Source organism: Eptatretus burgeri, chromosome 12, assembly GCF_056783735.1.
Source record: "Eptatretus burgeri isolate ZD-2024b chromosome 12, Ebu_testis_v1, whole genome shotgun sequence".
Classification (NCBI taxonomy): domain Eukaryota; kingdom Metazoa; phylum Chordata; class Myxini; order Myxiniformes; family Myxinidae; genus Eptatretus; species Eptatretus burgeri.
Window position 1 is genome coordinate 49,890,366 of NC_140972.1, and position 24,334 is coordinate 49,914,699.

General features: G+C 45.8%; 1 protein-coding gene across 13 annotated transcripts in view; it reads right to left on the reverse strand.

Moving 5' to 3' along the window:
- The window catches only part of LOC147015585 (amyloid-beta A4 precursor protein-binding family A member 1-like), a 210,173-nt gene that overhangs the window by 74,044 nt on the left and 111,795 nt on the right, over positions 1–24,334 (reverse strand). For 12 of the 13 annotated variants that reach the window (XM_085850478.1, XM_085850482.1, XM_085850476.1 and 9 more), the window contains 2 exons: positions 21,056–21,268; positions 16,114–16,233 (listed from right to left, as the gene is read on the reverse strand). The exons of the other annotated variant lie outside the window; for it this stretch is intronic. In XM_085850478.1, coding sequence (XP_085706604.1) covers positions 16,114–16,233; positions 21,056–21,268 — 333 coding nt within the window. The remainder of the gene's footprint in view (positions 1–16,113; positions 16,234–21,055; positions 21,269–24,334) is intronic. 13 annotated transcript variants of the gene reach the window in all.

The following is a 24,334-nucleotide window of genomic DNA, read 5'->3' on the forward strand; positions in this document are numbered from 1 at the left end:
GAGGGAGGCCGGCAGCGCGACCTGGCCGAGGTGGAGACGCTCGTCGCACATAATAAAGATCCTCTATACCCCGAGCATCAGCAACCCCCCTCCTGTTTCCCCCCGCGCTGAGATAGTGCGACCAAGGGGGCCCCGTTCCCACCCCCTGCCAGGCACTGTCCACGAGGCCCGCGGGTTGCGGGGCCATCGCCGCTCCGCGTCTCATCACCAGACGGGTAGGCCCGACCAGGTCTCGGCCCCAGGCCTACCTCATTCTTGAGGGTATTTTCTTTCCTTGGTTTTGGGTATGTGTTGTCGGCGCCGTCTGTGAAGTAGAATTGTATAAGTGTTGCCGTGTGCTCGGTAGTCGGAATTAGCTCTGCACTGTGTTTTCACTTTTATGTTTGCTTTTTGTGTAAATGGAATTGTGTTTTCTTTTTTTGTGCATTTGGTGGAATTGTATTTGTGTGCTTCCCGTGTGCCGAGAATAAATGTGCTTTATTGTTGAACTGTTTCCCGCTTCGCTTCGTCTTTTTCCTCCATTGAATCCCCATCTTGCTTCACGTAAAGGGTTGGTAGTGGGCTGAATACGCCCGATAATTAATCGAACCGTCGAGGTCGACGATAACACCGCTCGGTTATTCTGATAGTACGGAACGGGTCGCTTAAGTGGCCCGTGTCCGAAGTCGACCTGCGGCGAGGTGCGATCGCCCGGTCTACCCTCCGCGTGGGTACTTAGGTAGTTCGAATTTGGCGAGCAACCCTATCCCACGCGGGGGCTGATTGGCTCGATCGCGGTGAGACCGAAAGGTCCACCCGTGACTGGTTCCCGGCGTTAGTCCGAGAGGGTCACGACTGGATTGTCCGTCCGGTGGGCGACGTGCCGCGATTCGAGTTACGTGGCCGTTCGCACGCCGGCGGGCGCGAAGACCGCAACACTGGTGTCAGGTCGTGCGATACAAATTCATCGCCCTCCTCGCGGCACTGGTATCGGAGAACAGGAAAACGGGCTCTCCTGTCTCCGGCTAAATTTACGGGAATCGGTCCAGGGGTGAGAGAAGCGACCCCCGATTCCCTCCAAATTACGAGCGAGCAAATTAACCCTTCACGAGAAGCAAGATGGCGTCTCAAGGCGAGCGGGAGCCGGGGGTATTAGAAATGTATATGTGTAATAATGTAGAGTCCATGGTCCAGGATGGAATCCCCGAGCAGGAAATGTTGATTGTGCAGGAACACGGACTCGCCCAACTGAACCCAGGGCCCGAGGTGGGTGCGGCCGCGGTGTATGACACCTCCCCCCCCCTCTCCACCAAAACCCTTGCTAAAACGGTTCAGCTGAGTGCATCCAACATGGCCCAGCTATGCGCCATGCTGGCGGCAATGAACGAAAAGATGAATGCGAAAATGATCGAAAAAATGGATGCAAACACAAATGAAATGAAAAACGAAATGAAAGGCATGAACGAAAAGATGGATGCGAATGCACAACAAATAATCGAAAAGATGGATACAAACGCAAATGAAATTATAAACGAAATGAAAGGCATGAACAAGCACATGAAGGAAGAAACGAAAAAGCTCCGGGGTGAGACGCAGAACATGGGCCGATGCCTGCAGGCGGGCATGAAGGCCGTGACCAGGGAGCTGGGAATGGCGACTCCACGTGTGGGAGCAAACGAGCTGGAAGGGGGTGCAACGGCTAACAGGCCCGCGGTGGAGGCGGGTGAAAAAATAATTCGTGGAACGTGTTGGGCGAGGGTCGTGACGATGACCGAAAGGGAAAAATTAAATGGGGAGACCAAAACGTGTGAGACGAGACACGAGGTGACGACAACAGAAATAATAGTTGAGACAAGGGAGGTAAAGGGTGAAGAGTTGGCAGAGACACGGGAGACAGAAAAAATAGAGGGAAGACTACACGATGAAGACGAGGTAAGTGACGCGCACGCACACACGGATGTAGTGGAGGACAATGGGGTTGAGCTCGCGGAGCGTGTAGGGACCCGGTGCGAGCAGCGGGATGGCCTCCTCCAGGAACGAGGGGAGGGAGTATGCCCCCTTGAGGCGAGTCACGACCAGGTGAGTTCGGTCGTGTTTTGCGAGGTTGAGGGGACGAGTGCTGTGGACAGGTGCACGGAGAGCTTGGGGGGTATAGAGGCCCCGGAGACCCTTGTGGGGACACGAATCCCCAGTGTGGTTGTCCCTGTGTGTGTGGTGCAAGGCGTGAGTGCGTCCCCGTGTGTGGAAGCGACCCCGTGTGTGAGTGGTGTGGTGGCGATGGTGCCGGAGTGCGTGCTTCCCAGCACGCCGTGTGTGGATGAGGCACCGTGTGTGAGAGAGGCCGTGTGTGTGGATGAAACGGCCAGTATGAATGAGGCACCACGTGTGAGTGGTGTGGTGGCGATGTTGCCGGAGTACGTGCTTCCCAGCACACCGTGTGTGGGTGAGGTACCGCGGGTGAGTGCCCCCGCGTGTGTGGATGAGGCACGGAGTGCGAGTGAGGCACCGCGGGTGAGTGCCCCCGCACGCGTGAGTGAACGGCCGTGTGCAAGGTCGCTGTGTGCCAGGGAGACCGTGTGTGTGAGAGAGCGGTATGAGAGGGAGATGTCGGTCGGCATGCGGGAGCACGCAGCCGCGTCTCCCCGTGTGAATGTGATGGTGTGGACTGTGTGCGTCGTAACACGCAGGTGTGCGTGGGTTGAATGGCGACGACGAAGGCGACAGAAGAAAGAAAGCCGAGTAGCGGCTGTAGTTGTTTCAGGGACCGTGCCGGGTTCGCCCAGCAGTGAGCACGCGGTTCGTGCTGTGCAACGCACGAGACCACCACGTGCTCGCTTGCGAGAGTGAAGTCCCGGTCCGGAAACGCACGCGGTGGATTTGCCGATCCCGCGGACGGACAAAGTTTAGGCAGGTAAATGGATTTGGACCAGACGGGTTCTCCACGCGATCGTGTGTGTTAAGCTCCAACGGGCAAAGCACATGTGTTCGCGTGGGGAACCCCTCGAGACGTGTGGCTTGTGTTTTTTTTTTTATATGCGCACGGTGACGTCATGGCTGCACGTGGGGTTGGAATCCGGCAGGAGGGGTATCTCTGCCGGATGGTCCCGTCCAAGGAGGGACGAGGAACACGTGCAGCTGCATGACGTCACGGGCAGTTGCAAGGTGCAAAGAGCGCGAGTTGCCGCGCAGGTGCTGCGCATGGGAAAAAAAAAAAAGAAAAGCAAGCCTCACTTTCGGGTGTACAGGATTCCTGGGAAAGGGGTGGAAGACCCCCTTATCCCTGGGCACAGGATGGAAACTAGTTAGGGGGAAGGGTTAGCTTAGTTAGACCGACTTCATGGGGCAGGGGTAAGTCCTCATGGAGTCCGTGGAATGGATTAGTTAGAGGGATTGTAGCCAGATTTAGGTTGGGAAATAAAATGGGATTATTTTGGAGACAGAGACAGACTTTGGATGTGTAGAGGGGACGTAGCTTAGCTACGTAGTGTTAAAAGGAACGTGCTGTAGTTTAAGGGACGACGTGGGAGCACGAGTTAGTTAGGGGATGTAGTTAGAAGGATGGCAGAGTTCAGCGGTGTGTGTATTGAAGAGTTGTGAGTAGTGTACATGTTGAGTGAGTGAGGCCAGCGGGTCTGTGTGTGTGGAGCGAATGGGGAATGCATGGTGCGATGAGTGATTGGGGGGAGGAGTGACTCCCGCCCAAGGGACCCCGGGGTCAGAGTAAAGTGAGTTAGCTGGGTTAGTCAAATTGAAAAATGGAGGTCGTTTTGTTGTTGGTGGGAAAGTAGGCTCGAGACCCATTTGGAGGGGTGCAGGAGCCCTGTTGACGGGCTTGGGAGCGTGGCTGCGAAAGGTGAGTATCGCTGAGTGGGTACCCCGGGCACCAGGCTAGTCGGCCGCGGTAGGCCAAGGGCCCATGGGGGGCCGGGATAGAGTAGTGGGCACGGGTGCGCCTGCTTGGTGCGGGGGCCCGGGGCGCCATTAGCCGCGTGGGCAGTGCAGTGGGCACGGGTGACCCTCGGAAAGGGGCCCGGGAGGCCGGCCTGCCACGTGTGCGTTTCAGGGGAGGTGCCATGGGGGGCACTCCCCGGTGTGAGGGAGCTGGGAGGCTCGGAGGCAGTGTAGTGCCCGGGGTGCCATAGCGGGAGATTCGGCAGAGGGTCGTGCCTGCCAAAGGGAGCCACGTGTCCCAGCCAGGAGACCGTGTGAGGGCACGGAGAGAAAATTGGGGGGCGAGGCCCGAAATTGTGAGGACACCAACACAGGCGACGGGAATCTGGGTTGTTAGAACCAATAGTTTAAGCGAGAGGCGCTTGTTGAAAGCCCCGGGGTAGTTTAACAGTTAAATGGTTAGGGTAGATTAGGAGATGTACCCCTCCGCACCATCCATCCCCTCGCTGTCGTTGTGGGCCGCTGGACCCACTTTGGGTTAGATCGCCGAACTCTGGGGAGGCCATTCTGAGGCTTCGGTGGGCCTCAACACAGGACGTTAGCTCTCCCTTATTCCCCTCTGGGAAGGGAACGTAGGGGTTGGGAGTAGGCTAGGAGACAGAATAGGTTAGCCGAACAAGGACGATAAAGGGGGTTAGGGGACGATTTATAGTGGGGAAGTAAAAATAAAAACAGAAAAAAAATAAGTTGGGGCTAAATTGGGGTTTGACAAATTAAGGGAGTGGGTATGTACAGTGACAGGCAAAGGCGATAGGTGGGAGGGAGACAGGAAGGTAGGTCCGAGCCCGCCTTCCAAGTGGCCAGCACCACCGCACTCCCTCCACCAACCTCCACTGAACGGCAAAGGCTAGCCAACTCCATCGGCTGGCCGTGTTTTTCTTCGAGGCGGAGGCCGGCCAACTTCATCGGCAGCTGTTGTTTTGCTGCAAGGCCTGTGCCATCGGCTGGCCGTGTTTTGCTTCAAGGCCTGTGCCGGCCAGTTCATCTGCTGGCTGTTTTCTTCAAGGCCTGTGCCGGCCAGTTCATCTGCCGGCTGTGTTTGCCTGCAACGGTCTTCTTCTGCGGGCTGTGTTTGCCTGCTCACCTTTGCCATGCCATGCCCACTGCCCACGTTCACCAGCCCCGTTCAATTTTTGCTTTGCCCCCCCTGTTCATTTCCATGTGCGCCAGGATCCGCAAGGCAACAGTTTGCAAGCTGCAAGAACTGCCCTGTTGGCAGCTACAACACGGGCCTGCAGTGGCGGCCCGTGCACCGTGTTTGTGTCCATGCATCCATTCGTTGTGCTCATTGCGTGTGCCACTTGAGCTGGCACGGAGACTGCGTTTGTGCAGCCCATGCACCGTTGTGGTTCACTGCATTCAGTTCAAACCGTTCATGCATCCATTCGTTGTGCTCATGGCGTGTGCCACTTGAGCTGGCACGGAGACTGCGTTTGTGCAGCCCAAGCACCGTTGTGGTTCACTGAGTTCAGTTCAAAAGGGAAGGCCTTGGACTGCGTGTGAGCAGCCAGCCACGTTCCCTGTCACCTGCATTGTTTGAGCCAGAGACTGCATGCGGGCAGCCTGGCTCCCTGCTAACTGCTTTCTTTTTGCAGAGTTCAATGATCCTGGGCCATGGTTTAGTGTAAAATTTGTAAGTTAAGGTTAAGATGTACTGTACATATGAGTGCGCCCCGGCATGTCTGTCTTAGCGCCGGCAATTTTATTTAAGTCGTCCGTGTGAGTGAGTTTGTTTAGATAGTTACGCAGCCCTCAGGTTATTTATTTTGGGGACACGAATACCATGAATGTCGCACTCAGGGATCCGTAGGTAAAATGTACTAGGGGAAAACTACACATGATGGCACACGAAAATTTGACGACTCGGGACGAGTCTGTAAAAAGGGAAGGGGTAGTGTTGTGGTTACCAGATTCGCAAACCACCATTCAGGTCCCTTAGGTGAGGTATCTCGGTAAGTACATGTGTAGTTAGGCCCAAACCCGTTGTCTAGTGGGAATACATGTCATTTATACGTGCTGCGACTCTTTAGGATAGCCGTTTTTCTTTTACTGTCTTTATTTTGGACCAATCGCCACCATCACAACCACAACATCAACCACCAACCACAACGCCGCTTCACCACAACCGCCATGACCTTTACCGTCACAACTCGCCACCATCGCATCACCGTCATCTCGCGCCACTCATGGGCACCGATGCTGGACTCGTGTAGGGCGCACGTTGAACAGCGTGTACAAAATCACGGATTTTCTGCTTCAAAAACGGATCGAAAACGACACACGCCCACTTTTTGCCGTCCAATCGGTGAGCGAGGGGCGGGTGGCCCCGCCCCCAGGGCGATCGATATATGCAAATTTGTGGATCAAAAGCCTTCACGCCCACTTTTTGTCGGGCCAATGGGGAGCGAGTTGAAAGGTCAAAGGGAGGGGTCAAAGGCGAAGTTACGGGGGATAAAAGGACGGTGTTCGTCAGTAAAAGGGTAGTAAGAAGTCGGAACGAGGAAGAAGGGAGTCGTAAAGGTCGGAACGAGGCGAAGGAGAGTCGGAACGGAGGGGACGAGCTGTGGAGAGGCGGCGAGTCGGACGAAGGGTGCTCGCGTCGTGCAAGGAGCTGCGCGCCCGAGGGAGGCCGGCAGCGCGACCTGGCCGAGGTGGAGACGCTCGTCGCACATAATAAAGATCCTCTATACCCCGAGCATCAGCAACCCCCTCCTGTTTCCCCCCGCGCTGAGATAGTGCGACCAAGGGCCCCGTTCCCACCCCCCTGCCAGGCACTGTCCACGAGGCCCGCGGGTTGCGGGGCCATCGCCGCTCCGCGTCTCATCACCAGACGGGTAGGCCCGACCAGGTCTCGGCCCCAGGCCTACCTCATTCTTGAGGGTATTTTCTTTCCTTGGTTTTGGGTATGTGTTGTCGGCGCCGTCTGTGAAGTAGAATTGTATAAGTGTTGCCGTGTGCTCGGTAGTCGGAATTAGCTCTGCACTGTGTTTTCACTTTTATGTTTGCTTTTTTGTGTAAATGGAATTGTGTTTTCTTTTTTGTGTGCATTTGGTGGAATTGTATTTGTGTGCTTCCCGTGTGCCGAGAATAAATGTGCTTTATTGTTGAACTGTTTCCCGCTTCGCTTCGTCTTTTTTCCTCCATTGAATCCCCATCTTGCTTCACGTAAAGGGTTGGTAGTGGGCTGAATACGCCCGATAATTAATCGAACCGTCGAGGTCGACGATAACACCGCTCGGTTATTCTGATAGTACGGAACGGGTCGCTTAAGTGGCCCGTGTCCGAAGTCGACCTGCGGCGAGGTGCGATCGCCCGGTCTACCCTCCGCGTGGGTACTTAGGTAGTTCGAATTTGGCGAGCAACCCTATCCCACGCGGGGGCTGATTGGCTCGATCGCGGTGAGACCGAAAGGTCCACCCGTGACTGGTTCCCGGCGTTAGTCCGAGAGGGTCACGACTGGATTGTCCGTCCGGTGGGCGACGTGCCGCGATTCGAGTTACGTGGCCGTTCGCACGCCGGCGGGCGCGAAAACCGCAACAATATCATTCAAAGATTTTAACAAATCTATAAAACATCCGTTTGTGATATCTGCTGATTTTGAAAGTATCCTTGAAGAGATAGATACTGTTTCTCCAAATCCAAATAAATCATACACAAATACTTATCAAAAACATACTCCTTGTGGTTTCTGTTGTTATATCAAATCATCTGTTGGTGATGAATACAAAAAGTTCGAACTTTATTAGAGGAGAAGATACCTCAGAGGAGTTTGTAAGACGATTGGAAAAGACTGCATAAGACTAAGAGAAATAATGGTTAAAACCTATAAACCAATGTCATTAACAAAGGGAGAGAAAAAGGAATTTAGAAAGAACAGTATCTGTCATGTTTGTGAGGAGAAAATTGAGGGAGAGGTCAAAGTTGGGGATCATTGTCATCTTACTGGAAAATACAGAGGTCCAGCTCATTTCCGTTGTAATCTTAATTACAAGCCCCCAAACTTTATTCCTGTCTTTCTTCACAACGCTCACTATGACACACATCTATTTATAAATGAACTTTCAAAGACATCTGGAGATATTTCTGCCATTCCTAACACAGATCAAAAATACATCTCATTCACAAAAACAATTCATACACCCCCCATAACCCATATCATATTTCTTGGCACATACAAGTTTATGGCAAGTCCATTATCTAAAGGCCCGGTCACACCTTGACGTTTTAGCCAGCGATGGCAACGTATTAAAATGTATGTAAAATGCTGGCTTACGTTGAACTTTTGATGTTTTTTTTTAAAGATTCGGATGTATTCATAGCGACTTGGTCTTATGTATAACGCATTGGTAACACGGACACAGAACGTTTCGTTGTGTTATAGATAACTTATACCAACGAATGCTGAACCTGTTGTCGACCTACACAACCGATGCCCAACGATAGTCTAACTTAGGCATAGCGCGTTGCACGCATCGCCGACGATGTCGTGACGTAGCCTATTAAAAGGCTGACGCACAACGATTCGAATCATAACTGCCGTAGAAATGGAAGTGTCAACATCGCGGTCACACCTTGGCGATCTTGCCAGCGTATGCAGACCGAAGAAAAATGTGTCTAAAACGATGGGGCACGTCAAATACGGTATGAGTAAGTTTGGTATACGTGAGTAGAACGCTAAAGTACGCTATCATACGTCGTAGTAAGTAGAGTACGTCAAGAAATTTTAAACATGTTCAAAATTTTACGACGTACTCGGCGTATGACACACGTTCCGCATGCGATGGGGATAAGTTTTACACACGATATGTGGACGCTTACACACGTCCACAAAGGCTACTTATAAGCTACTCATAAGTCGAAACACGTCGCGGTAATGTCTTTTTTACGCGAAACTTATTTCTAACTTATGTTTGACGTGCTTTGAACCAATTCTTTACGTAGTCCCAACACACATCGACGTATGTAGACGTATTCCAATGACGTCTTCCGGTCGACAAAAAAAAAAATTAACGTGTTTCTAGCTTACAACTGCCACATAAAGACGTGTTCCCAGCGGTTTTGGGAATTGGTATATAAAAATGCTGCTCATAAAAGGGGAACCCAACAGTGTTTTCGAGTCCTTTTTGAGTCGATGTCCATGTCAGCAGTAACAGTATCAGTATCAGCATCAGTATTAGTATTAGTATTAGTAGTAGTTTGTTCATGTTGGCAGTAGTAGGTGAGTGTGAGGGGGAGGGTGTGGGTTATGATGGATCATCCTAGCGTCCGCGTGTCCACGGGTAGGAGATAAGACATCTTTTCACCATTGTTCGAAGTTCTTCGCGGCTAATTTTTTATGGGGCTTTTTCAACAATGAGCTATGGCTTGTTTTTACGATTTAGGTCTATTCATAACGGGTTGGACAAATGCACAATGAACTAATAATGTGCATAGAGCGCTTTGATTACTTATAGATACGGTATACCAATGAATAATTATCGTGTAGCCGGCGTTCACAAACTATGCCCAACGATAGCCTAACTTATCCATATCGTGCGGCAGTTTATCTTTGCCGGTGACGTGGGGTTTGCTATTCATAGGCTGCCACTCAACGATTTAAATGGCTGCATCTCCACTATTGAAAGTAGACGCTTGCGCTCAACAATTGGATTTTTTTTACACTCAACGACTTTTAAACGGTACCACTCAGCTATTTTCATTGTTTACAATGAACAATTTAAATTGACGTCACTCGCCTTTGTTTTTTGATGCTGGCGCTCGGAAATTTTAATCGTTTCTATTGAACGTGCTAAATCGCTCAAACGCCACTATTGAAAGTAGACGCTTGCGCTCAACAATTGGATTTTTTTTACACTCAGCGACTTTTAAACGGTACCACTCAGCTATTTTCATTGTTTACAATGAACGATTTAAATTGCTGTCACTCGCCTTTGTTTTTTGACGCTGGGGTTTGGAAATTTGAAGCGTTTCTTCTGAACGTGTTAAAACGCTCAAACTCGACTATTTTAAATAGACGCTGCCAATGGACAATTGGAATCATAGCCAAGCTAGACATCGAAGTGTGATCATCCTCGTCATGCCGAAGAAAAGTTTGAAGAATGCTGCAAATAAGTGTCCTGGCCGTGGCCTTTTACGCTGACGCAAGGACGATCCATTATACTGACGTCTTTCAGCCTATGAGTAACTTAAAAGTAACGTCTGTCGATGTGTGGCAACGATCGCGTAACGTGCCAACAACACGTTAATCATAGGTTAGAAATAAGTTTCGGTACGCTAAACATTACCTCGGCGTGTCTCAACTTGTGATTAACTTACAAGTAGCATGTGTTGACGTCTGTCAACGATCGCAGACCGTGCATACAACTTGTGGCCAGCGTAGCGGAACGTGTGAGTCATACGTCGTGAAATTTCAAGCATGAAAAAATTTGAGGACAACCAAAAAGTACAACGTTTAAAGCCAACGTACAACGACGTATGACAGTGTTTTTCAGCGTGCTCTCAATGTTATCAAAACTTACCCATAACGTATTCAACGTGTGCCAGCGTTTTATAAAAAAAATTCAAAAATCGGCATACGTTGGCTAAAACGTCAAGGTGTGACCGGGCCTTAACTTAGCATCAAATATTAAAAACTTACCGAATGTTGAATCATATTTCTCAAATCAAGAAGAGATTGATCTCTTATCACGAAACGGAATATATCCGTATGACTACATGGATTCATTTGAGAAGTTTAAAGAAACACAACTTCTTTCAAGAGAAAGTTTCTATAGCAAGTTGAATAAAACTCATATTTCCAATAGAGATTATACACAAGCTAAAAAGGTTTGGGAGAAGTTTAATATAAAGAATCTGGGAGAATATCATGATTTGTATCATAAAACTGATGCATTGTTATTGGCTGATGTGTTTGAAACTTTGAGAAGTCTGTCATAATAAAAATTCCGATGGATTAGACCCCGCTCACTATTACACAGCACCGGCTTTGGCTTGGAGTGCTATGTTAAAAATAGCCCCGCATAGCGGGCGTAACCCCTCAGCCCATGCATTGTAAAAGGAAGCAGTGATATCACAATGATGCAGTCAGTTAGAGCACGTTGGGGGGGGGGGGGTCGGACACCAGGGGTTAAAAAATCGCAGCGAGCCTATTTTCGAAAGGAACCTTCCTCTACCCAACCCCAACACAACCTGCAAAAATGGATTTAATCGGACAAGGCGTTCTCCTCAAAATTGACGGAAACCAAAAGTTGACAGACGGACGCCCGGACAACGCCTGTGACGACAATACACATTTTTTAGCCCAATTTGGGCTGATGGGTAAAAATGAAAAAACAGAATTTGGAATTAATCTGTGATATAGAAATGATTTTTATGATAGAGAAGGCTAAAAGAGGAGGAATATCTCAAGTATGTTCCAAGAGATATGCTAAAGCAAATAACAAATATCTTCCTGATTATAATAAGAATGAGGACAACTCTTACCTGATCTATTATGATGCTAACAATTTGTATGGGCGGGCTATGTCTCAATCTTTACCTTATGGAAAACTTAAATGGGTTAAAGAAAAACATTATGAAAAAGTTTTACAAGACATTGTTGTCTCCTCTCAAAAAGAATTGGATGAAGCTGAAGTTGGATATTATTTTGAGGTTGATTTAAAATATCCAGAAGAACTTCATCACAAACATAAAGACCTACCTTATGCCCCTGATAAAGAAAGTCTAAGAAAAGAATGGTTACCTGATTACCAACAGTCATTTAATATAAAAGGTAAATCTACAGAAAAACTACTTCCAACGTTAAGTGATAAAGAAAGTTATGTTTTGCATAAAAGGAACTTGAGACAATATTTATCTGCTGGGTTGAGAGTGAGAAAAATTCATAGGATTTTGAAATTTAAACAAAGTCATTGGTTAAAGAAGTATATTGATTTCAATACAAAAAGGAGAACAGAAGCAAAAACAGATTTTGAGAAGGACTTTTATAAATTAATGAATAATGCTGTATTTCGAAAGACTATGGAAAATGTTAGGAATCGACAAAACATGACTTGCTACATCTTGGAAGCAGGCTTCAAAGTTAATTCACAGACCAAGTTTTGAGTGAGCGGAGGTGTTTTCAGAGAACTTTTGTGCTATTCATTTGAAAAAAGAGAGTATTGAAATGTATAAACCTATTTATATAGGAACATCAATTCTTGACTTGTCAAAGTCGTTCATGTATGACTATTACCATAATAATTTAAAATCAAAGTATTAGGATAATGTCATTGTTATATATGGATACAGATAGTTTTATATTAGAAATTAAGACAAGTGATGTATATGAGGATATATATATATATATATATATATATATATATATATATATATATATATATATATATATATATATATATATATATATATATATATATATATATATATATATATATATATATATATTGTTGCGGTTGTGGAAATTCACAAAACATCATACAGGTTCCCCGGAGATCAGTTATTTCGATAAGTTTGTGTTTTCAGGTTAGAACCCCCCACCGATGTGTAAAGGGTATTGTTCGTGTGCCGGGCTGTGAATGTTTGAGGTAGTCATTATTCTTTCTCCATCTTTTATTTCAAACATCGCAACACCATCATCTCCTACAACGCGAGCAGACAACGGCCGCCATCATCTCCTCAACAAACAACACCACCAGGCGCCCCGGCGCGACCCGATTAGCATAATCGGATCACAGGACGGCTTTCCCGAAATAATCTCGTGACGTCGAACAAGGGGTTTCCAGCGAGGCTTTCGTGGGATGAGGTCGGAGGTGAAGAATGGGCGGAGCCCCGGCCTCGGGTGAGAGTTCAAGGGGCGGCTCGCCTAGCCCGATAAAAGGGCGGAGCTCGACGCAGAAGGAGTCGCCGCGCAGGAGTAAGAGTCAGTCGGTGTCGTGTCGCAGTCGCCGGCCGAGGAGAAGAAGTCACCGGGCGAGGAGAAGCAGTCGCCGGGCGAGGAGAGCCAGTCGGGAGAAGAAGCAGACACACCAGGGGTCTTGAACCAATGCAAGTTGCGGCTTCGGAAGTCAGTGCCAGTCGGGAGGAGAAGCCAAAGTGCCAGCTGCGGTGGAGTCCAGCGAGTCGTTGGAGTCCGGGCAAGGAGAGCCAGCGGCAGTGGCGGAGCTTGGTGGTCCGGACGAACGGCCGTGACGGCGGTCGAGCAGCGTGGCTGAGGTAGTAGACGAGTCATTAAAGAGCATCAACTCTGAAAGAGCCAAGAACCCATTCACTCCTCCGAAAGCGTCGCCGGCCAGGCCCGACAAAAGGCCGCGACGAGAGCCGGACCACCAAGGAGAACCAAGCAGCCGCTCAAGCCACTCGCACAGCTGCTTAAGCCGCCCGGCCGCTCAAGCGACTAGCGTGCTGTGACACGAGGGCCAGGCAGAGACACCACGCGTCGCAGACCCGAAGGCCTTCGAGCCGTCACCAGGGGCGGCCAGGTAACCTGCCCGGCCTCTCGCGAGCCTTCGGTCATCCAGGCTCCGGGTCCAAATAAAGGCTCACGGGCCCGTTTCTTTTCTGGGTTTTGTATGAAAGTCTGTTTCTGTGGCGCCTTATCTTTATAAGTAGAAATGATTTAAGTGCATGCCTGTACATAATTGATTATACATTGGCTGTAGGCTTTTCTCATGTCATGTCCCCTTCCCCCATTGATTGCTTGTTTAATAAATGCCCCATTGTTGAATGTAAACCTGCTCGTTGCGTCCATTCCTCCCATTGACTTCCACGTTGTGTTCGGGAAATTAGCAGGCTGTTAAAGCCAATAAAAGTGGTCATTTGGTCCGACGGACCTTGGTGATAACCGCTCGGGTCAGCACGGTGCGAGTACAGTAACGGCACGCCCCGCTCAAGCTCCGTCGAGGTATAAATTCTCGGTACTTCTGTCTGCGCGGATAATTAGGTATATCGAGATTCGGCGATTATCCCTGTACCGCGTGGACAGAACATTGGCAATTTATGGTGCGTTAAGGCACCCGTAGCAGGTTTCCAGAGTTGTCCGGAAGCTCCGACTGAATTCTGGTTTTCGGCGGACGTGCGACTGCGGTTGGGTCGTAAGCGTTCGTGCGTGGCAGTCGAACCGGCGGAATTCGTAACAATATTATACAAGTAATTATAAGTCAGGTGATGTGTTGTTTTCATCAAAGAATAAAAAGGTTATCGGTAAGTTTAAAGATGAATTGGGTGGGAAGGTCATGAGTGAATTTATAGGATTGAGATCAAAGTCGAATGCTTTCACATATATTGATAATAATAACATTAAAAGGTGTGATAAGAAGCTTAAGGGAATAAAGAAAAATATAATCAAGGAAACAATAAACTTTAAACATTATTACAGCTGTTTAACCTTAAAGAAGGAAGAGTACAGAAAAATGAATACAATAAGAAGTTATAAACATCAATTATATACAGAAGAGATTAATAAGAAAGCATTTGGAGCTTTTGATGATAAAGATATATTTTAGAGAATGGAATCAATAGTCTCCCTTCTGGTTATAAGTATAAGTGTTGAGATATTGGGTTGGGAATTTTAACAAGCTAACGCCGTCTTTTTACTGATTTATAAATGATAGAACCAAACATTAACCAAACCAAAAAGTGGATATATAATCAGCCTTGATATTTAAATGGAAAACATAAAGAATGTGAGAAATATCAAATAAATCTTATTGAAGAAATAACTGGGGTAAAAGTAGATAAAACAAATAAGCGGATAAATTTAATTACAAATAAGTTAGAGGATGTAAAGAAAAAAAATTAATATCCTTGAATGGACTTAAAAATTTGATGGTTATCAATTGAACAATGGAAAAACAATTTACTACAATCTCAAAATGATATGTGGCTCAGGAGGTGGTCAAACAAGAGCATTAAGAGAAGTTTGTCATTTCATTTCTGCACAACAAAGACACTTATACGAAGAACCAAGTTCCAAGTTATTCTTTGTGAATATACTCGATGGAAATGAATGTTATAAGAAAATTAAGTTATTCCCTAAAGTAGAACATGAGCAAATATTCGTTGGTTCGCTCTTTGAAGGAATGAAAATATGAAAGGGAAGAAGTGCTGTAATCAATAAGTCTCAATCTTTCATAGTCTCAATTTTACATTTGCTTGTATGGGAGAGAAGGGGATAGGTGGGAAGATAAACAGTCTGCTCTTTTGGGCTTTGGGGCTTGAGTCAGAAAGTTTTTCCTTTTTTCCCCATTCTTTTGAATGGGAGTCCCAGAAACCCCATTTATCATCTACTAATGTGTAACTAAAGGTGAAAAAAGTCTGATTTCATGAAATTAAATTCCAGGCTACAGGGCAACAAAAGGCAAAAATTTTGAAAGGGGGTGTAGACCTTCAATATGTACTGTATGTGGTAAATATGAAGTAATTTTTCCACAGAGTCTCCATCAACTGCAATGCACTTCAATTAGCACAACAATCCGACTGGTTTTCAGTTGTTACTCCCGTTTGAAGCCAACCACTTTGACACTCATCGTTATCGGTTTCCACGCTCTTGAAACACGATGCCCAACATCTAACGGTGCTCATATCAATTGAACAATCGCCGTACACATTATCTAAATGCCCATGAATATCCACTGAAGGAACCTCTTCCACAGTAAGAAATTCAACAACTGTTCTCTGCTTCATACATATATCTTGTGGGGCAGCCATTTTGAAAGTGTGGTGTGATGCTTTCATGTGACCGATCACAGTGCCGCTCAACTTAAAATGGGTGGGAGGTACAAACATTTCATTGTGATCTCATGTAGCTTTCCTATAACGCTTTGGTTATGAACTGAAAAATAAGAGGCATTACTTTGTACTGACCCTTGTGTATCCTTTTACAACTAGATCTTGAATAGGTCAAGGCTCATATCACAGGAACAGGTTACTTCGGAACAGCAGAAGAAATAGAAAACCTTTCAGTCTGTTACATCTGCTCCACAAACATCCTTGCAAATCAAAACAAAGCAAATGAACCTCAGAGAAAGAATAAAACTGTTTTGGGAAGGGAAGAACCTTCAACTATAAATTACATTTTACTTCCTTTTCTTGGCTTTGAGCTTCAGAGGCAGCCCTCATTTACACTTATTTGTGAGTGATGAGGAAGAAAAAGAGGGGCAAATGAACTGGTTGCAAATCACTCACGATGCCATTTTGTACACTAAAACCAAGCTGGTATTTCAGGTCTGGCCTCTTGATCAGGACAGTCGTAACAGGAGGACAACTGACGATGTTCAACTTTACCATCGTTTGGTTCTTCAATCCCTGCGCAGAGCAGAAACATCTCTCAGGTATTATGAAATAACAATTTCACAACAACAAAGAGGTTCGAGTTTTTGAAGAAATGTTATATTGTTGTCAACATATTTATGGGAACATACTGTAAATCCAAAATGTCCAGAATTTTAATATCAAACCTCCCTTCTCCCCCTTTACCTCCCCAAATCGGATCAATCGAGACAAACCCGAAACATCAGTGAACTTATCCTTTAAAATTTATGAAAGCCATCTGCACTGCTCCTCTTGCCGTTTGAATAAACCTGCACATACAAGGAAACAAGGCAATCCAACACAGGTGGAGGCCATTCAGCCCAACATGCCTGCACGAACAACACACAAATCCATCCACACAAGATCCAAGGAAGATGCAAAAAAAGTTTTTAATTAATGAAATAATTTTTTTTGTTTGTCTGTTTTTTGTTGTTGTTTTATGATTTTTTAAAAATATTTTTTGTATTATTATTATTAAAAAAAAATCTTTTCTTCCACTCAGGGGAGGGGGCATGGGCTTGGTTAAAAACACACACATCAACCACACAACCCCCCCTTGACAAGACCCCCACCAACAGCACTGCGTACACACGCACACAATCACCCATCAATGCTCAAGCTACCTAAAAGTCCTATAAACATCCCAATATCCCTCTATCTCCATAACTTCCAGGTACCTATCTAATTCTAATTTAAACTTATCTACTTTTTCTGCTGCCACTACCTTTCCAGGGAGACCAACAGACCATTCCATGCATTAACTACTCTCTGAGTAAAAGTCTCCTGCCTAACTACCATCTTAACTCTCCTCTTCTTGACTCAGGCTATGGCCCTGGTCCTATAACTGTCTACTCTGTGCATCACTACTCTGTTCATCATTCATATCACTTTCTAATAATTCTTCTGCACTTATTTTATTTATACCTTTCATTATCATAAACATCTCTATCATATCTCCTTGTAACCGCCTCCTTTCTAGTGAATAAAGCCCTGTCTCCTTCAGCCGCTTTTCATAGCTCAGTCTAGCTAGGTCTGGAATCAATCCAGTAGCCCTGTGCTGAACCCTCTCTATGGCATCTATGTCCTTCCGGAACTGTGGTGACCAGAACTGCACACAATATTCTAGATGTGGCCTCACTAAATTCCTGTACAATGTTAACATCACCTCTTTTGATTTATAAATTATTCCCCTCCGAATAAAACCTAAAATCCCATTTGCTTTACCAATAGCTGCCTGGCAGTGTGCTGCCCGCTTACCTCCATATCTATTACCACCCCCAGATCCTTCTCCTGTGTGACACTCCAAAATTACCCTTGCATCCTGAAAACTCGATTTTCATTCTTCTTTCCCATCCCTAACACCTTACGCTTGCTCAGGTTAAATTCCATCTGCCAATCTTTTGCCCAATCTATGCAAGTATCAATACTTTCCTGCATCTGATTACTGCCCCTCTGTTATCTACCTCACCTCCAAGCTTTGTGTCATTGGAATTTTTTACTCGCATTCGTAGTTTTGTCAAAGCAGCTAAAATTTAAAACAAAAATGTTCAACTCACTTTCACCATTCAAATGGAATACTCTTCAAACTATTCCAGATCATTTTGTATCTCCCTTTCACTGTTTGTGCATGAAGAGGTCATTGTTGGCCAAAAATTTAGCACATTACAGAGGAGGAATTTCCAGATTGGCTTTGAAAACCTTTTAAAAGGAGAAAACTTATTGTGTACATATACAGTGCCTTCACAAAGTATTCACATCCCTTGACTTTTTTTACATTTTGTTGTTAAGCCTGAATTTAAAATGTAATAAATTTAATTTTTTTGTCAAAAATCAACACAAAATACCCCAAAATTACAAAGTGAAAACATGTTTATAGGAATTTTTACAAATATACTGAAAACGACAAACAGAAATATCTAGTTTACATACTAGATACTCTGCCCCCCTCACCGAGTCAATACTTTGTAGAAGCGCCTTTGGCAGCGACTACAGCTTTGATTCTTCTTGGGTATGTCTGTATCAACTTTGCACATCTGAATTTGGGGATTTTTCTCCCATTCTTCCTTGCAGATTTTCTCAAGCTCTGTCAAGCCTCGAAAAAAATTCTCTTCATCACTTTGCTGATGACTCCACCCTCTGCCGTACCATATGCTATCCCTCAGATCAGCAAGCAGCAGCCTCTTCACTCTCTGCAGATTTGGATAAAATCACAAGCTGGTCCAACATGTGGAAAATGTCTTTCAATCCTGACTAATCTCACACTCTCACCATGTCTCTTTGAAAGGACCATCTGGAAACCACCTCCCCCCCCCCCCCCATCTACTTTCTCAACAATCCACTTGACAAAATCCTTTGTTTCAAGCTTCTGGCTCTCACTATCTGCCATGATTTTTCCTGGGAAAGCCACATTTCCAAGCTGGCCTCCAAAGCCAGTCACTGACTGGGCATCCTCCGTCGTGCAAAGTCCTTCCTTGGCACACTTGAGCTCCTGATCACATACAAAGCTTTTGTCCACAGCCTGATGGAGTACTGCTCTCCCCTCTGGGCTGGTGCTCCTGCCTCTCACCTTTCTCAGCTTCATGCTGTGGAAACCAAGGCATGTAGGATCATTGGTATCTCCCACTATGAGGCTGTCTTTGGGTCTCTCACTGCAGGCAGGTCGGTGGTCTTTCTGGCTTCTACAGTCTCCTCTCCGGCCTCACCCCCCCCCTGCTCTGTCCGCAATGTCCCCCCCCTCCCCAAATTTCCGCAGTGTGCTCAAGGTCCACCTGCAACCCCTTCTGGTGAAAGTACCAAAAAAAAAGAATCACTGTTCACCTTCACCCTTTCAGTCCTCTTTTTTCCCCACCTTTTGGAACAAACTCCCACACTCTCTTCAATCCCACTCTTTCCTCCAGGTCTTCAAAACAGGTGTTCACCAGCATCTCTTATCTCCCCCCATCCAAAGCCATGATCTTTTCCACCCCCGATAATCCATCTCCCCGTTAATCCATCCTTCAAATTCCCTGCTTTCCTTCCTGAAAGTCCCTGTCATTTAAGAACCCGAAAGTCCCTGTCGTGTCCATCCTGTTTACCCTGTGCCCCATCCCTCTCCCTTCCACAGATATGATCATGTCTCTGTTCCCCACTGTTTTTTCCTTCCCTCTCCCACCCCTCTTGTCTCCTGCTCCCCTTGTTGTACGTTCTGTGTGTTAGTTCTCAGACGAGCCTCGACATTGCATTAAAAAAGAAAAGAAAAAAAAAGTTGGATGGGGAGTGTCGGTGAACAGCAGTCTTTCCAAAGATTTTCAATGGGATCAAGCCTGGGCTTTGACTGGGTCACTCAGGGACTTTCACATTCTTGTTCTGAAGCTATTCCAGTGTTGCTTTGGGTGTGTGCTTGGGGTTATTGTTCTGTTGGAACATAAATCTTTTCCACAGCAGAAGTTCTTTTGCACTCTGAAGCAGGTTCTCCTTAAGGATTTACCTGTATTTAAAACTACATTCATTGTTCCCTCTGTCCTTACAAATCTCCCAGTCCCTGCAGCTGAAAAGCATCCCCATAGCATTATGCTGTCACTACCATGCTTCACGGTAGTGATGCTGTTAGACGGGTGATGAGCTGTGCTTGGTTTCCACCAGACATAGCGCTTTGCATTCAGGCCAAAGAGTTCAATTTTCATCTTATCAGACCACAGAATACTTTGCTTCATGCGCTCAAAGTCTTTCACGTGGCTTTTTGCAAACTCCAGGTGTGCTTTTATGTGCCTTTTTCTCAGGAGTAGCTTCTGTCTGGCCACTGTGCCATAAAGCCTGGATTTGTGAAGTGCTGCATAGACTGTTGTCCTTCCAGCAGGTTCTCCCATCTCAGCCAAGGAACTCTAGTTCTGTCAGAGTGGTCACTGGGTTATTGGTAACCTCACTGACCAAGGTTCTTCTTGCCCGGTTGCTCAGTTTGGTTGGATGGCCAGCTCTTAGGAAGGGTCTGGGAAGTTCCATATTCTTTCCATTTTCTAATGCTGGAGCTCACTGTGTTCTTGGGAACTTTCAACACTCTAGAAATAGTCTTGTACCCTTCCCCAGATCTATGCCTCCTCACAATTCCATGTCGGAGTTCTATGGACAGTTCCTTGGACTTCATGGTAGAGTTTCTACTCTGACATGCACCATCAACTGTGGGACCTTATATAGAAAGGTGTGTTTCTTTCTAAATCATGTCCCATCAATTGAATTGGCTACAGGTGGACTCCGATCAAATTGTAGAGATCTCAAGAATGATCAAAGGAAATTGGATGCACCTGAACTCAATTTGGAGTGTCATAGCAAGGCGGTTGAATACATATTGACAAGATATTTGAGCTTTTCATTTTAATTAATTTTTTTGTAAGAATTAAAATTAAAAACAAATTCCACTTTGACATTATGGGGATCAGTGACAAAGAAAAAAACTCAATTTAATCCATTTTAAATTTAGGCTGGAACACAACAAAATGTGTCAAAAGTCGAGGGGAGTGAATATTTTCTGAAGGCACTGTAGATACATTTGTAAGGGGGTTTAAAAAAAAACAATGGGTACACCATCATCTTTCCATGAGAGTTGTTGAATGAAACACAGTTTTTGAGGAACATGAGACAAACTGACATCACAAGCTATGCGGCTGGTAACTTCACCAAATATTCATTTACATTTGACACTGATTGACTGGCTGTTTCAATTCATGTAAAAGGAGCCTCACTCTTCCAAGAGCCTCAATCTTGAGGGGAGAGGGAGAGAGTGAGAGAAGAAAAAACAAAAGTAAGGTATCTAATCATAAGCATGCACCCTTTGGCTGCACACCTTTATGATGGTTTGGCAAGTGGACAGAGGTAATCCCACGACGCTTGTACCGTTAATGGACATTATCTGGTCACCGATGTTGAGCTTCCCGCTGCGCGTGGCTGGCCCTCCGTTCATTAGGTTTGCAATGATCACCGTTGGTAGGATGGAGCCCCAGCCTGATTCCACAATCGTGATGCCAAGGATCTCTCCCTTCTGTTTTTCCAGGATTATCTTTCCAAGGGACACACACAATCCCCTTCCGTTGACACCCGACACCACTAATAACAGTTTCAATATTTTAATCCAAAACCAAAGCCATCAAGAGTTAATTAAAAACTTAAAAGCAACGACAATGAATTGGAAAAAAGAGAAAGAGAGAAAGAGAGAAAGAGAAAAAGAGAGAAAGAGAGAAAGAGAGAAAGAGAGAGCAGGAGAGGCTGCGATGTTTTAAAATTAATTCTCCCAACATGTACTGATTGCTGTACCATTAGTCAAAATGCACAGATAACGCAGGACAAAGCATAGCAGGAAAAAGACCAAACATAAAAGGAAAAAGAAGAGTGATAAACAACAGATAAAATGAAAGGTTAAAAAACGGGGATTCAGTCTGGTGCATATTTAAAAATTGGCTTCATCAAAGTAAACAGTTTTAAATGCAAACCCAATCTTTGTAAATACGTATGAACAAGGGTTTACATTGAACATCGTCCTCCTAAAGCTGTGCTTCGAAAACTCAGGACTGAGTTTAAACTGAATCGGGCTGATGGCTGATGGCAGGAGAGCCAGCTCACAGACCTTGCAATGTTCATGCGACCGCTCCACATTATGCTAAGCACACACTTACACATGGCATACAACTCGTCACCCTGTATTCATGTGCAAGGAGTGCTTCGGATGCTAGTTTTTGTGGTGCTGGTGGAGAGGGGTAGTCGGCACAGTTGGGGGTAAAACATTTTGCTTTGTGAAGTGTCAAAAAAACGTTCTCTGTAAATAACGTTAACCACAACATTTAAATATTTTTGAGAGATACTGTCGGTGTTGACTGTTTGATGAATCAAGTGGTGGAGAGGCCACCCGGCTTAACAAACTTCCTGCAAGATACAAGATGATGATCTGGAGCACTTCATCCAATCAGAGACAGCTGGTGCACCAATGTGTACCGTAATGCCATTACATACGTTTCACCATGCTCGATAAATCTGGATTGGATTAATTTGGCTCTACCAGGTGGCCATAAAGTCTGGGAATATAGGCAAATATACATTATAAATGATTTATTGACATTACATCACAATACATGATATGTTCAATGTGTTGTCCCTCATTAGAAATGCACAGTTCAATGTGCTATGCAAAATTGCAATGAACATGGTGCATTAATGCAGCATTTCCATCAATCCCTGCACAATGTCCAACACACTGCCTGTATCCTTGAATTTTTGAACCAGCTTCCCCACTGTGCTATGGGAGATGGCAGCTCTTCTGGGATAACATGCATTGAAGTGCTCTGCAATCCGTCGATATGACCAGCCCTTGCGTCCACTTAGCAGTATCACCTCAACGCGTTCGTCTTTCGTCAAAGACATCTTCAAACTGTAACAGAATGACATAATATTATCTATGTTTCCAGACTATGACCACCCTGTAGTGGACCACCAGACAGTACAAGGTGGAGACAAAAAGCTTATTTCCTTTTTGAATTTTTTTAGATCCAAAAACACAAATTTCCTTCCAATGGCATCAGAAAGCTCACTTACCACTGGGAACAGTGCTGTGTACCAAGAGGAAGCTGGTGAATACTTTGGTATTTCCAGTTTGAACATATGGATGTGAGTAATCAACAGTGAAGAAAAGGAATGAGATTGACAGTTTGGAAATGTGTTTTTTGTTTGTTTGTTTGTTTGTTTATACACGGTCTAGGCTCGTGGAAGAGCTAGAGCACATAATGGAATAGAACAGGACATGACATAACAAAGGGAACAGCAGAAGAAAGGGAAATATCAAGGGAGGGGGAAGGTAAATGGAGCGGAGATGAACAAACAAGCGATGTAGGTAACGATAAGGGTAGGGGAGAACGCAAGGGGTGGACAAGAAGCAATATTTTGGAAGGAGTGGTGATGGTTTAATGGGTGTAGAAAAGATGGCTTTGGATGGAGGATGACCTGAGATGGTGGTGAAGAGCTGCCTTGACGACCCGGTGGGAAGAATGAGATTGAAGCGAGTGTGGAAGGCGGTTCCACAATTGAGAGAATAGCAAAAAATGAGTGGACGTAAGCAGTGATTCTGGATTTAGGCAGTTTCACTCGGAGGGGGTTGCTGGTGGATTGCGTGTGTCCTGCATATACTTGGGGAGGAACAGAGCACGGAAATGGCAGATGGTGCAAGACCAGAAATGAGGAATATGAAGACAGAGATCATCGACCTGTCAGGGATAGCAAAGGGATAGGCCCATCGACTCGGCTTTATCGTGAGAGGTTCCAATGATCTTGAAAGCCTTGGTTTCCATGGCGTCGAGTTGAGAAAGATGTGAGGCAGGAGAGCCAGCCCAGAGGGGAGAGCAGTACTCCAAGCTTTGGATGAAAGCTTTGAAGGTTGATAGAAACTCAGGTGGGCCAAGGAAGGACTGCTTGACGGATGACGCCCATTCGGCATCCAGCTTTGGAGGCAAACTTTGAAATGTGGCTTGCCCAAGAGTGATAATGGCTGAGAGGGAGACACAAGAGTTTGAATGACTGAACATCTTTGAGAGGGTTGTTGAGAAAGTGGATGGGAGGGTTTGCGGAACGGTCTTTTCAGAGAGAGAGAGAGTGTGGAATTTATCAGAATCGAACGACATGTTCCAAGTGTTTGACCAGTTTGCGATTTTTGTCAAGGTCTGAGCAAAGGGAAGAGGCTGCTGCCTGTCTGTCAGAAGGATGCGGAATATAACTGCACAGAGTGGAGTATCAGCAAAGAGATAAAGAGGATTCTCCAGAGTCAATGAGTTCATTGATGAGGATTAGGAATAGGATGGGGCTTAGGATACTGCCTTGGGATACTCGAGTCTTGACAGGGAGAGGGGAAGAAAGGGTTCCGTTGAGAGCCACATATTGGTGATGAGAATGGAGGAAGTCTGTAATCCAAGAGTGGAGTTGGCCGAGGATTCCATAAGCAGACGGTTTGGAGAGCAAGGCAGGATGCCAAACTGTCAGTTAAAAGCTAGACGTTATGGTATTTGTGAATAAGCATGAGTAAATGCCTATACCTGAACGAGTAAAATTGATGGTTACATGTTATAAGTTTGCTGCAGCACACATC